Here is a 15,580-nt window from a genome sequence, read left to right as displayed (position 1 = left end):
GGTTGCAAATCAAACATGCAGGAAAGTTAAAAAAATTTAGTATCTTTTTTGCGTCCTGTTTTGGGGCGGCTTTTAGTAATTTAGTTTTTAGGTTTTTGTCTGAAATAAATTGAACTTGAACGAAAAGTTGTTCTTATAATAATGAAAAGATCTAAATTACATTTTTTTTCTTTTTCCTAGGGTGATGGTACAAAAATTCATAATGTTACACACCTGAGGTTGTTTCACCAAAAAAATTGTTAGCTAATAAAATTCCTACGTTAGCCACCTAAAAGAGATTCCAATAATTTATTTTTGGCATTTACTTCAATTTGATTTCATGAATGTTTGCTGAAGTAAATTTTAATTTTTTCTTTAAGAAAATTCATTAAAATTTTTTTTTTTCCAAAATCCCCCGTTTGCTTCTTAAATTCAATAAAAGGGACATTCAGCATGTACCAGCTGCTGAGAAGGTCCAACACTGGGCTACATATTACCTGGGCTACACTGGGCTGTTATATTACATATTACTTTCATAAAATATGCAAGACGAATACTGTGGTTCAAGAGGGAAAAACAAATATAAATAAATATAAATATATTTATATAAATAAATATTTATATAAATAATTTATATAAATATTTATATAAATATTTATATAAATATAAATAAATATAAATATAAATATTCACGAAGTTGATTCTCTATGTGGGAGCCGTTTTTTTTATGTCTTCAAACAATCATTGAAAATATTTTGTTAGTATTATTATCATTTATCTATTTCTCTCAAAATTGAGGAGTATTTAACATACATAAATGAAATGGGTTGCCCGGTACATTTAATTTCTTTATAATAATCTAATATTTTTGTGTCAATTACTTGTAATTAACCTGTTTCATTCTGTTCGTCTGTTAAAGAAGTTGTCCCACATAAATAAAATCCTGTGCGAAGTCTGCGATTTTGTGCAGAAGCTGAATTATTTTTTTATCTGTTTCCCTCAAAATTGAGGTGTATATAACATAAATAAATGGAATCACAAAATAAAAACGAAATATTTCAATAATTCAAACAAAGCATAGGCTTAATAACATAACTGAATAAAATACGTAAGAAAAACACAAGAATAAAAAATCAAACACAATTGAAATTCTGGAAAAAAAAGGGAAAAGGTTGTTCATAAAGAGAAATTTTTCCGACTTAAAATAATAATATCCCTCTTAATCCTAACTACTTGCAACGGCTCTTTAATTTTAAGTCTCAAAACTAGTTAAGTGTTACTAAAACATATTGAAAAACCAAGTAAAATTTACATCCGTTTCACAACGTAAAATGAAGTGAAACGAGGCAATTCATTCAAGTAGAGAAGCAGACATTTATACTTATACGCTTATACTTATATATTCTTATATATTATATACATTATATATTATTATATATTATTGTATATTATTATATTCTTATATACTTATATATTATACTTATACTTATACATTTATACTTATACTCCCACATTTATACGTAACTTTCTCGTGGTAAAATAACATTTTTATGGCAATGGCATACTAGCTTAGCCGTCGCGCGGTATACGGGTATACTTCATATATAATACATATAAATATGTATACTATATAGTATATATAATAAATATACGGGTATACTTTATATAGTACATATAGTATACGCGGTATACTACCCGTCGCGCGTTCCTGCTTACCCGCCAGCCGTTTTGGTTTTTTATATCCATGGAAATATTTAAAACAGCAAACGTGAGTCGAAGACAAATCGCAGATTTTAAAATCTCAAAGAAGAAAGGCAGGATAGGGAACACACGGGGAGGAAACTGCATTAAAAAGAAAACCTAAAATACCACGACGATAGATACCACGAAGTCTATGCCTATGAATAACTTAGTCTTGTCAGACGGTCATGTTAAGCGTAAAAGCTATATTTAAATTTCCTTGAGTTTTTCAGGTTTTACATTTTTCACATATATTGTGTAATGGACTTGCCTGAATTGTCTTTTGAATGGTTTGAATTTCAATGGGATGCTAATAAAAAAAAAAAAAGTTCTTCGTTGTGTTTATATGCAATCTATTCGTTGTCGCTTTTTCCGGACTGATCATATCGAAACAATGGTCCTAGAAGATTGGGAGGGGGCTCATTCGAACGGAAATCATAACTTCTAGTGTCCTTTTTACGTTACCATGAAGATAGGAGGGCTACTAGCCCTACTCCCATGCACCTTTTTCTCCAAAGATATATGATCAAAACTTTGAGATAGCCATGTGATTTAGTATAGTTGAAAGGTCTAATAACTATACCTTTGGGAATGACATGACCCCCCATAGTCCCTTGGGAAAGAGTTGTACGTCACGCAATTTTCCCATTGTTCGCATATAATATTTATTATTGAGAAATATACATATTTTTTTTGAGGTAAGGGGATTTTCGCGGGGATGGATTTTTCTTGGGGAGGAATTTCCGCGGGGAGAAATGTTTCCGAAGTAGTTTACAGGGAATATTTTATACAGGGGAGGGAGGGTCCTTGCATGGTTTGAAAATGGCCAAGAAATGTAATAAGAAAAACAAGTTTTTTCTACTATAAGTAAGAAGCAACATCAATAAATAAAACAATTACGAATTATTCTGTATATGGGGCACCCTTCATACAAATACTTCATGCTTCATGTATATAAGGCACGGCTTAATACAAATACGGTGCATTGTTGACATAAAGGGAGCTTCTGTTTCCGCATTTGTTTCTCGTACAGCGATTCGACATGTAAATTACCGATATGTAAAAAAAAAGTCTTTGTCAACTTAGATTGCATACGGAAATTGCAGTGTGGGTACCGAAGTTTTCCAAATATTGGCGTTTTCTTAACACAATTCTAAGATTATTGTGTAATCGTAAAGTTTTTATTTTATTACTTTTAAACTTAACGCTCAGCGTTAACGGAAGAAATAAAAGAAAGTGGCCAGAAATTGTATTTGCAAGGTTTCAGGGTGGAAAATAGTCATGGGAAGATTCTGCTAATTGCAATGACAATTAACAATTTTAATTGGTAATTGGTAATTAATAATGCCAGTTTTCTTACCCTAGATTAAAAAAAAAGTTTTTTCTTCGTTCATATCCTTGCCTCCTACATTTTCGTGAATTGGCACCTCTGACCATCAGTTTCCCAATAGAAATATTTGTGAGTGCTGTTGAGTGTTCCTAGGTAGCTCGTTAAGATTCTCCCTGAGACGCTCCCGGTCCTAAGATATTAGCTCATATTCACAAACTATTGAAAATAGCTGTCACAAGAAAAAAATGTTCAATTCTTCCCTCGAAAAGTTTCAGTGTGAATGAATGTTATTCTGGAAGTTAGTCATAGTGGAGCATTTTTACGGTATATATGGTATTTTTTACGAGCTGAAAAAACTTTTTTATTCGAGGATTTGAATAAAGAAAATATTTTTAAAACAATAAAATAATAAGTGAAATAAAAGATTTGGTTCGAGGATTGTAACTGATTAATATGAACTAGTTTAGTATAAAAGACATAATTCTCTTTGGTAGCATATGGAAAGTTGCCCTATTTACTATTCCTTTAAATTTCCTCCGTTAAGATAAACAGGTCTATAATATATAATATATAATAGGCAAAATGATATGTGACTATGAAAGAACGAAAAATAATTCTCAAAAAACATTGAACCATTGAAAGAATATCCTAAAATAATATCCTAATAATAATATAAAAAGAATATTTGAATATCCTAAAATGAGACGTAGAGCGAGCACGTGCATAGAAAAACAGGCTACGAGACAACGCATTTAGTTTTAAGTACGACGATATGTAATTCTGTAAAATAATTTTAAAAAGTGTGCGTAAAATACACTACACTGAACCACTAAAAGAATAGCGATGTCCTAAAATATTATTCAAAACTTGAACGGGTATGGAAAGGCAAAATACGAGAAAGCACGTTTGTTTTTTGCCCTATGATATCACCGGTTGGCAAAAAACGCATCTTTTTATCCAACAGTTTTTTTTAAGACGATTTTTAAATATTTTTTAATATTTAAAAAAAAATTATGTTTAAAAAATTATTTACAGATTAAAAATATGCCAACCGTTTGTCTCTTTTACCCACCGTTTTTGAGATATATGACATTAACCACTTGTATATATATTTAAGGCAAGGCAAGTTGTTCAAGGTTCAAGGCAAGTTGTTCAAATTTATTATTTTGTTCAAGGCAAGTAACTCGCATACAATCTACTGTAGAGCAAATATTGCTGAATAGAGTACTAATTAACGCACTGTCTAGTTCAAGGTATAATTACACATATAAAATATATAGGTATAACATAAAGCTTTAAAATTTCATTGTATGTTGTGCATGTTCGCCGTGTTCATCAGTGACAGAAACTAAGTTCTCGGAAAAGAAGTCAAAATGTCAGTCAAGAAGATGAATCTTGAGGGACTTGTAACCCATTAAGCTGTACTCACTAATACTCATCTGGGCTGTATTTTACATAGTCAGGAAATTTATTATTTCCAAGGATATTGGTTACAACTGATAATCAGGAAATAGAATCAGTCAAATATGGCGTCATACCTCAGAGAAGAAACTTTTCAAAAATCTCTTGCATCATATTCCTTGTCAAAAGATACACGTCATATCATCTTGTACATAAAGATGGAGTCTTTGTTATAAATTGTGATTTATCTTAATATTATCCTTTGTTACCTTCAAAAAGACTTAGTGTGTAAATGAAGGTGATTGACATAACTGGAACGGATCTACTCTCTTTGGGGGAGTTTGAGGGGGGGGGGGGGGTTAATTCTGAAAAACTAGAAAAAATGAGGTATTTTGAACTTACGAAGGAGTGATCGGATCTTAATGAAATTTTATGTTTGGAAGGACATCGTGTCTCAGAGCTCTTATTTTAAATCCCGACCGGATCCGGTGACATTTGGGGAGTTGGGGGGGGGGGACCTAAAATCTTGGAAAACGCTAAGAGTAGGGATCGGGATGAAACTTGGTGGGAAAAATAAGCACAAGTCCAAGATACGTGACAGACATAACCGGACCGGATCCGCTCTCTTTGGTGGAGTTGGGGAGAGGGGAGTAATTCGGAAAAATTAGAAAAATGAGGTAATTGTAACTTACGAACGGGTGATCAGATCTTAATGAAATTTGATATTTAGAAGGATCTTGTGCTTTAGGGGTCTTACTTTAAATCCCGACCGGATCTGGTGACATTGGGGGGGGGGGGCAAATCTTGGAAAATGTGAAAATTGAGGTATCTTTATCTTAAGAATGGGTGGTCGGATCTTAATGAATCTTGATATATAAAAAGATCGTATGTCGCAGATGCTCAATTTTCAATTTGAATCGGATCTTCGAACATAGGGGGTCGGAGGGGGAAACAGAAATCTTGGAAACCGGAAATCTTGGAAAACGCTTAGAGTGGAGAGATCGGAATGAAACTTGGTGGGAAGAATAAGCACAAGTCCTAGATACGTGATTGACATAACCAGACTGAATCCGCTCTCTTTGGGGGAGCTGGGGGTTGTTAATTTGAAAAAATTAGAAAAATTGAGGTATTTTTAACTTAAGAACGGGTGACCGGATCTTAATGAAATTTGATATTTAGAAATAACCTATATCTCAGAGCTCTTATTTCAAATCCTGACCAGATCTGTTGATATTGGGGGGGGGGGAACTGGAAATCTTTGAAAGCGCTTAGAGTGGAGAGATCGGGATGAAACTTGGTGGGTAGAATAAGCAAATGTCGTAGATACGTGATTGACGTAACTGGACTGGATCCGCACTCTTTGGGGGAGTTAGGGGGTGGCGTTCAGTGCTTTGGCGAGTATGGTGCTTCTGGACGTGCTAGGACGATGAAAATCGGTAGGCGTTTCAGGGAGCAGCACAAATTGACTTTATAAAGTCGTTCTCCCCGATTCGACCATCTGGGGGGCTGGAGGGAGAGGAAAAATTAGAAAAATTGAGATATATTTAACTTACGAGTGGGTGATCGGATCTAAATGAATTTTGATATTTAAAAGGACCTCGTGACTCAGAGCTCTTATTTTAAATCCTGACCGGCATTAAACCTCTGATTTTCCTTTTAAATCAATCTATTGATTCTTAGAATTTTGTTAGAGCTCATTCCATATGAGGTCTTTGCTCTTGGCTCTTCTGACCTCGTCTCAAGTGCCATTTGTGGTCTTAGCTATTGTTTATCCTGCCAGTTGGATGCTCAGGCAGTACATAGTTTTTTAAATCTAACTCAGTATATTACCCAATTTGTATTTAGTATTGTCTTTACTTCATCTACCTGGTTGACCCTGTAGGAACTAAGGCAGTTGTTTATGCTTAATTTTTATTTTTCAGAAAGTAATTTTTATAGTGTACCTTATATAGTTTTATTTTTAGGGAAAATGCTACATTATATATGTAGAAATATATTCTGATGCAATATTGTTGTAATTTTGATAATACTAATTTAAGAATAAATTCTAGAGTTGTATAAATAATAAAAAGTATTGTTTAATAGTGGAATATACAATTCGTTTTCTTTTGTAGGGTATGAACATGGAAGATAGTATAATTCTCAATAAGTCATCAGTGCAAAGAGGTCTTTTTCATGCTCACCAATTCTCTTATGAAATATACCATCTAAAGGATTTGATACCGAAAAAGGCCTCGCCCAGTCGCTGGTGTTTTGGATTTCCACTGAATGCACTGGCAAGTTTTCCTCCCCTGGAAGCAGCCGAGTTGAAAAAAGAACTAACATCTAATGGATTTCCTCATTTAAGACGCCTTATTGGAGAACATGAAAGACTTTTTGCGTAGGTCGCTTTTCTATCTTATAGTTGTTTCGCATTTCTGTGGTACCTAAAGAAAGAACACAAAATAGTCTATGATTTGTCAGCTAGAAACAATCCACAGACCAGAATCAAATTTACATTCTTATGAGCCTCTACTATCTAGTGGGATAGAAATACGTAGGCAATGTCAAGCTGTTGTTATGTTATATCTTGTTCTTTTTCTCCTATGTATGTTTTATATCATAAAGCCTTATGGATAAGGACAGCTTTGAATGAAAGGAAAATTTTAAATGAAGGAGCCAAATTGAATGGCCTACAGCATAAATTATGTTTTGACGCCAAGTTTGACGCTGTAGGTTAATAATATTAACAACAAATACACCATAGTTTATTATGTTAATTGTAATGTTTACAGACATGCAAGGATTTGTAGTAATTATATTGATTTTAAAAATAGATGTAAAATTTTAAGCCAAAAATTGATTTTAAGAGGTTTTTCTGCAAATAAATTAACTTGGCAATTTAAGAAATTTAGTTTTCATTATAACGAACTTTTAAATAAATACCAAAAGAATTATCTTGAAATACTTATATACTTTTTTGTTTTTATACATTTGTTTTTTCATAGGCATATATTTTGGGGGTGATGCCTAGCACGGGGATACCATAGGGAATTTATGCTAGGCACTCCACTTGCCTGGGCAGGGAATTTAAAGTGCCGAAACCCTATAGGCAAGTGTGTATTCTCCTGATGAGCCCTTGTGTTGGGTTGTTGCCTCTGAATTATTTGTCTTTTTTTATTGTTATTTTTATTTGGTAAATGACGACTTATACTTACTGACGACACGACTGCCTGTCCATGGATTATTCCTTATGGTTGATTGTGTATGGCCATGCTGTTTGGCCTGTGTGATTGTATGGATGAGTAGGGTTAAGGCCTTATTCAAGTACTGATCTTTATTAATCACTAATGTAGGAAAACAGTCTTCCTTTTCTCCTTCTGTCTTTCTTTTTTTATGTGTTTGTGCTGCTGAATTGGTGATTTCTCTTTTCATTATATATATATATATATATATATATATATATATATATATATATATATATATATATATATATATATACACGTTATTATACAGGATACAATTCTCTCTCTCTCTCTCTTTCTCTCTCTCTCTATCTCTTCCCTTTCCCCTTCACTCAACAGATTTGTTGTGCGAAGATAATGCTCGTCTTTAGGAGAAAATTCGCCTTTCGTCTTATTGACTTCGTCACATTTAAAAAGAATAAACTAAATTTTAATACTATATTCAAAAAGGTGTAGATTAAGATTTAATCTTATCATTTAATCTCCCAGCTTAAAGACCTAAGTGGGGCAATCTTTAAGTCTTAAGCTTTGCTTTTGATAAGCAAAAATTAAGATTGCTTAGAATATATGTAATCCTTCTAAATAACGCTGCACTCTGGGCTGTGCCACTAATTTTTTCATTCCTATTAAACTCGTTTTAATGTGTCAGACTATGCAGTTTAATTAAGTTTTTTCACCTATTCGTTTTGTATTTTTCCACAAATGATTGTCACAAATGAAACCTTTTTCATTCGAAGCCTCTATTTACTTGTGGTTATTGATTGTGGTTATTTTCGGTAAACGTCAATTTTTTACACAGCTATTTTTTCTAGATACTACTATACTGATTCCAAAACTAAAGTGGAAGATATTCGTTTTGTAAAAAAGAAGAAAAAGTCTGGAATGCGAGTTATTAACTATCGAGTATTTAACGAAGGAAAGTCTCTTGTTTTACTTACCTCTTATCCTGTGAGTATACAGCTACCTTTTTTCTCTCCTTATTTTGTACTATTTTAGGAGAATGGGGAGAGGAGGATGAATTCTGTCCCAACTCTTTTAAGAACGACTCCTGAAACACTATGTTAGTTTAATTAGAACAATAAGAAGCATTTTTTTAAAAGTGCTAAAAACTTTAGCGTAAAGATCGAGGTGTTGAGGAAGAGCATCCCCCTCATATATGTAATAATCTCCGTTCGTTTTAAGGTTTAATGTTGCTCCTTACTTTTAGTTGAAAAAACCTTTTTTTTATTTAATCTTTAACTGGGACGAGTTTAGACTCACTACTTACTTTCATTTTCTGAAAACGCCAATTCAATGTCTTACTGTTATTGGCGCCATCTTGCAATTTCTTGACAATCTTTCTTTTTTTCTTTTTTTTTCTTTTTCAAGCTCTATGCTTCTCGGATGAACTACATCTGGCACCTCTCTTTGAGCCAATTTGGACGTACCGATAATTTTTATTTGGGAATGGAGAGAGGAGAATGGCTTCTGGGGCAGTTACGACACAAAGAGTCATCTTTGGGTAGTTTTAAAATGTGTTCACATCATCACTTACCAGACCTTGTCATTTATTCTGGTTAATTTTGCCTAATTCGACAAAATACTCCTTGAAAAAACTCTCCGTGTTTGTATCGACAAATACTCCTTGCTTTTTCTTTATATCAGTAGTTTCATACAAATGGGAGATGAACCCTCCCCCCTCCCCATCATATGTGTTATAATTTCTGTTCATTTTAAGTTTTAATGTGACTCCTTACTTTCAGCTGAAAACACTTTTTTTTTCATTAGCTGGGACGATTCTAGACTGACTACTTCCTTTCATTTTTCTTAACATGTCAATGCAATGTCCTACTGTTATGCCATCTGGCTGTATCTTCCAGATTCTCGACATTTTTTTTTTCAAGCTCTACGCTTGTCGGATGGACTACATCTGGCACCTCCCATCGAGTCAATCCGGACGTACCAGATAATTCATATACTAATTTTTAACATGATTAATGGGAATATGCCTTTAAATATGTTTGAAAATATTAATAAATAAAGTTATGAATATATTTAAAGCTTTAATACTAATAAGTAAATGTTGCAAATGAACAAATGAACTTGTCGTCACAAAAAGATTTATATAACTATTACCAAAACCATAAAAGAAGAAAAAATTATTTGTCTACATTACTACTCACTGATCATTTTCTGTACGCCTGAAACCAATATGCTGATAATGGGAGCTGATAATAATATGCTAATAATGGGAATACTGATAATGGGATAATGGGATAATCCCATTATAATGGAAATGCTGATAATGGGATAATGGGAAAATAGTATGCTGATAATGGGAATGCTTGAATGAACTAGAAAAACATGAAATGAACAGGAGAAAATATTTGAATGAACTAGAACTGAATACTTGAATGAACTAGAACGCTGAAATGAACTAGAATATGCTGATAATTGGAGAGAAAATTGAGAACAGGATAATTCATCCACTAAAATTAGTCCAAAGAATAGATATCTTCAGTTTGGATGGACCTATTTATAAGTTTTTCTTAATTCAAACCAATTCTACTGTTCAATTGGCACAAACATTTTCTTTAAACTCTCGATGCTTTGTACTCACAGTTGTCTCCGGAGAATAGTTAGACTAGATATAACTGGCTTTTGTTATAATAAACGTTTCATAGGATTGATAGAGTGATGTCTTTTAATTGTTTATTAGGTATAGGTCTTCCTTTACCTTTTTCTACATTAACAGTTTCCTTGTATTCCTTGGTAATAAGCATAACAACGTCTTAAATCCTTACAGTAGTGTCTTTGGGCTCCAATTATGAGGAATATTTTCTACACAGATAGTAACGGCAACTTCTCGTAGGAAAGGGTACCTATTTTTTTTTTTTTTTATTATGTACTTTATTCGTACGGGAAATCTGTTTCGAGGGAAATGGAACATTCTATTTCTGTTTTTTTAGGGAATAAAAACACAATCTAGTTGTAAAGAGAGATAGTTAGATAGACAAACAGATTTGTTCAACAATAAGCATACAATAAAGTTGGAACAATGCAAGGTGTATGCGTCATCATATTCCCCTCGCAAAAGGAAATAGGGATATTGTAATTTTTACGATTGGAATATACTGATGAGTTGGAAGAAAACTTGTACAGGATATTCTACAGCAAATAACTTCTATTGAGACCATGTGCTTCTGGGCATGGAATGATGGATGGGGGCCTAATAAAGACTGATAAAGGTTCTTTCGGAATTTGAAAAGAAGAACGCAGTAAAAAATGTAAACTTGGGGGCTGTTACTCAAATCCAGAGTCAAACAGGCGTTTCAACTGTTGATAAGAGAGAATAAGACCTTTTGAATCGACAGACCTGGACATAGCGTAGTATTTCCTTTAAACATTCATATTTCTTATGTTGTGGAAGGTAATGTACCAGCCGTCGACTGAAAAGACATGATTTTACAGCAGAACCTGAGTTAGGTTTTTTTCTCAGGGAGGAGGGGGTGGACAAATATTGACTTTGCCGCCCCCTGCCGCACCATCAATACTGTAAACATTGCAATTTTTGCCTAAAATATTGCAATTTCAGCGTATTTTCCCGCCCCCGGGTGTGCCACCCTAGGCGCTTATCCCTTCTACCCCCCTTTATCTGGCCCTGTTTTACAGTGGACTTCAATTGTGAATACTTAGGAATTATGTGCTATTGTGCTGTGAACAAACTTAAAATTTAGAAAATTTACAATTTTTATATAAACAAAATTCGTTATAATTTTTAATGCCGAAAAACTGTTCAAACTTTCAAGTTTTGCCAAAAAAAAAATAAAATAAAAAAAATAAATAAAAATAAAAAAAGTGAGTTTAGGCTGTAGTAGAAACACCGATAAATTTACCAGTGAAATTTTAACCCGTGAGTAGTTGGTATTTTATCCTTATCTGGCTATATAACGGTAACTTACCCGACAATGGGTATTTTACCATTATTTTGCTATATCAGACTTCTTATGTCACATTTTATTTAGAGAATACCAGTGGTTGGAGACAAATTTGCAAACAGAGCTGGTCAAAAGGGTGTTTGTTCCATGTTAGTCGAAGAACAGGATCTGCCATATTTTCCTAGTTTGGGTGGTGTCAGACCTGATGTTATTTTCAATCCTCATGGTCTAGCTTCAAGAATGACAGCCGGTAAGTCAATTGTAGGTGATAGATCTAAAGACTAATATGATAATTGTCAGTAACTTAGAAACAAAATTGCCAGAATATGGATTTTTCAGAATAAAATTTGATGGTATTATGTCGTACCTGCAAATCTGCAAAAATATAAATATTTATAAAATTTAGACCTCCATATGCAGTTATGCAATTTTCAGCAATAGCTGGCGCTGAATATAAAAAAAAAAGAATCTTGGGTGAAAGATAAGCAAAGAAAGCTTGAAAAAATACTCAACCAAACAGCTTCAGAAGAATATATTCTGAATATATATATATTTGAAATCAGCAACATAAGTCGATTCTTTTGATATGTCTATTGATATCAAAATTCTTGTTTTTAGAGTTTCGGTTACTATTCTAAAAAAAAAAATACTAATCCACACTTATGCACATGCTATACATTGAAATAACTTTTGGCATATCCTTCCTATTGAAATAACTTTGTAAAAAAAAACTTGCAAGTGTAGTTATGTAAGTAATAAAAAATTATTTAAGCCATGCTTGTTATGTTAACAATCTTTTCAATTATACAACAAGTTATCTTAACAATCTAATATGTGAATGACTAAGTAGCCTGATCTGGTGCTTAATATGGATATATTTCTAATTAGAAATTTCTGATTTCTGAAATAAATATGTCTGAATCAAATAATAATGTTTTTTTCCCCTGGCTTCATCTTAGGTTTATTCATACCTAAAAATCGTGATGGTCTAAGATTTTTCTTTTGGTTGCTGTACAATTATTACAAATTTTTCGTTGAAAAAAATTCTGAACATGGCAATACTCTCAGAAACGTACTGCCCTTAAAACTTCATAATTTCGAACAACCAAAAGAAAAATCTTAGAAAATCGAGGTCTACATGTAAAAATAGACCTAAGATGGGTCCTGTGGACTTTTTTGCCACTCTGGATAGTGGAAAGAAACAAGCGGAAATTTTTCTTCTTTACAAAAAAGCCTACCTGAATGGTTGTAACACTCAATTGATCTGCTTCGAGCAATACATTAGTTGATAGTGTGGTACAATTGTTATGTTCAGAGGAGCTATTGAACAGTTGCAATCTAGTGTGAATAAATAAAAATTAAGTAATAAAAGTGGTATCATTTGAATGACAAGGATTCTATTTATATACTAGTAGTCAACTTAAGAGATAAATGTAAAAGAGTAGAATAGCGTAATTGGTCTTTTTAAAAAGATGTTTTTGTAGGTAAGTAAATCAACTAACAACTTGAAGAGCTTAATCTTGAATGATATTAATAATATATATTATAATGCATTGCTTAGATTTATTACACTGTTTGTCTTTTGCTAAAGTAATCACAAAAATTACAGCTTCGTGATGATATTGCTTTTTCGCGCATTTTCTGCTGATTTTTTACATAATTTCCCTATTTTCAAGCTTGATGTCCGTTTAGCGTAAAACTACATGATTGCATATCGAGGTCTTTTTCCTTAAAAATTGAGTTCCCGGGGCTTCATATTTTCTTTACACGTATATGGCTATGTAAATTTCCACTATACCAGTTTGAGGAATCAGATTTCATATTTAGTGTCCTTGGTACTCTAAGGATTATTTCACCATATTTTCTATTCCGAATTACGCCAATTTGACGCTGTAATGTTTCTAAGACTGACGGTATTTTCTGGTTTAAGCTAGGGTTGCTGATTTCTCGAAAATCTTCGATACCTTTAAGAATTCCTCCATAAAAAATTCCTCACTCACAATTTCCCTCAGCAAAATTTTCCCGATTAAAATAACGGTTGTATTTTCAAACTTGAAAGTATTTGAAAAATTAGGTTAGAATTATAAACTTACCCATCGGGCGTTGTTGGATAATTGTTTTGCGAGAGCGACACTTTGGTTTTGTCGTGTTTTTTTTTTTCCTGGCACCCCGATTTTAGCTTATTCCTACAAAGTGTTAAGGGTCTAACCTCTGCGGTTTTTACGGACCTTAGGTGTCCGTAAAAATGTCCGTTTAAGTGTGGACCTTAGGCCAGACTGATGAATATGACTTTGTATTTTGGAAAGCTTCGTAGAACTCTTGTCTGAGGCCAAAAAGGATGGTTTTTGCTTATCCTTGAGTCAGAGCCTATAGTGTGTGAAGTGAAGTGTTTTATAGTCTATGTCAAAGAGAACTATCTGAAGTTATGCTGTCAATATTTCGTGTCATCAAACCATGTTTCGGCTTTCGAGTGGAAAGCTCTGTTCTAGCAGGCAAGTTTCAATTTGAAGATGGACCACAAGTGTTAAATATATACGGCAGTTAACCGGCCCCACAGCCAATATATCTTCTTTGACTGATAAATAGAAAAATTTACAGAAACAGTAAAGGAGCATTTTCCCACGGGTCCGAAAGTGCTGCCATCTATTGTTTCTACCCATTTCTGTCCATGATTTCAGCTGAGTTTATTGTCCGGTTTTTCGCACTTGGGATTGCAGTAGAGAAATGGTATCAGATGTTCCTCTTAAACTTTAAAAGTTCTCTCATTGCTAAAGAAATTAGAGTTTATCCTTTGCTCCTTTCCAAGTGATGGGTTAGAAACTTGGCCTACCCCAGAAAAGTCAACTTTTGAATTAAGTCAGATAGATTTTTTTATCCTACGACAGTCGATAGTCTTGATGAGCTTATCAAAGTATGTCATCCATTTTTGGGTAGAAAAATTCCTTCATGAGATATACCAGTTGAAGGTTTAAAGGGGTTGACAGCTTCAGTACTAAGGTACACACTGAAACCAAAAATAGGCAATAACCAATTGTGAGACATATAGGGGAGTTTTAAGCAGCATGGGCTGTTAGCTCATCATCATCTTCGGCAATGAGGGGTTTGCAACTTTTGCGAGTTGGTGTACCTATTATTTGTTTCCGTTGTATTTGATGGTAAGACTAATTTGGTTCCAGGGGTAAGTAAGACATGAAGGGGACTTGTAAGTAATAATCAGCTGTTAGGCTACAATCATCTTCTGTGATGTGGTGTTTGAAACTTTTGTGAGTTGGTGTTCCTATTATTTGTTTCCGGTGTATTTGATGGTACGATCAATTTGGTTCCAGTGGTAAGACATGTAGGAGACTCGTTTAATTTAAAATCCTTACAGATTAACAAGTTCATCGTTTAATCGAAGCGAGGAAGCAAAACCAAAGTGTTGCTCTCGCAACTCTTTGCTCGGCTAAGCCGAACAAGCGTTGCTGCAACACCTCACGTTGCCCATGCAATGTAGATCTAGTTCATATCCAGAAAGTATGGATATTGTGAATGGAAGCAAACTGTCAAATATTGGTATTCAGGGGTCGTTAATTTCAGCTAGCATGACCAGCATTCGAAAGATTAATTGGGCCTTTGAGGCGGGAAAAAAAATTATATCTAACTTCTTCACAAGAGTATACTCAATAACTTTTTAAAGGTTCTGCGATGGCGAAGGAAGAGTTTAGTAATGCATAGCGGACATACAGACATACATTCGACCCAATATATGTTAAATATGGTTCATTATATGCAGCATACTTAAGTGTAATTTATGAAATAGGCTCAGTTCATAATATATAGCTCAGCACCAACATTGCATTTCTTAATTTCTATAACATATAGATTAAATCGGGACAGAGGAGGGCTTCCATAGCTGTGTTGGCCTCAGGCTGCTAGTTGCCGCTGTGAGTTGTTAGTAATAGTAGTAGCAGTACTTGTCCTTGAAGAGGCGCTGGCTGTTTCCGCCCAAC

General features: G+C 33.7%; 1 protein-coding gene across 2 annotated transcripts in view; it reads left to right on the top strand.

The window, feature by feature from the left end:
- LOC136036121 (DNA-directed RNA polymerase I subunit rpa2-like) overlaps positions 1 to 15,580 on the top strand; it is a 121,523-nt gene that overhangs the window by 90,321 nt on the left and 15,622 nt on the right. For both annotated transcript variants that reach the window (XM_065718142.1, XM_065718151.1), the window contains exons 15-17: positions 6,565 to 6,830; positions 8,487 to 8,622; positions 11,679 to 11,841. In XM_065718142.1, the coding sequence (XP_065574214.1) occupies positions 6,565 to 6,830; positions 8,487 to 8,622; positions 11,679 to 11,841 (565 nt within the window). The remainder of the gene's footprint in view (positions 1 to 6,564; positions 6,831 to 8,486; positions 8,623 to 11,678; positions 11,842 to 15,580) is intronic.

Source organism: Artemia franciscana, chromosome 2 (genome assembly GCF_032884065.1).
Source record: "Artemia franciscana chromosome 2, ASM3288406v1, whole genome shotgun sequence".
In the NCBI taxonomy this organism is placed as follows: Eukaryota; Metazoa; Arthropoda; class Branchiopoda; order Anostraca; family Artemiidae; genus Artemia; species Artemia franciscana.
Note: the sequence above shows the minus strand (reverse complement) of the source record. Positions and strands in the feature narration are given on the sequence as shown.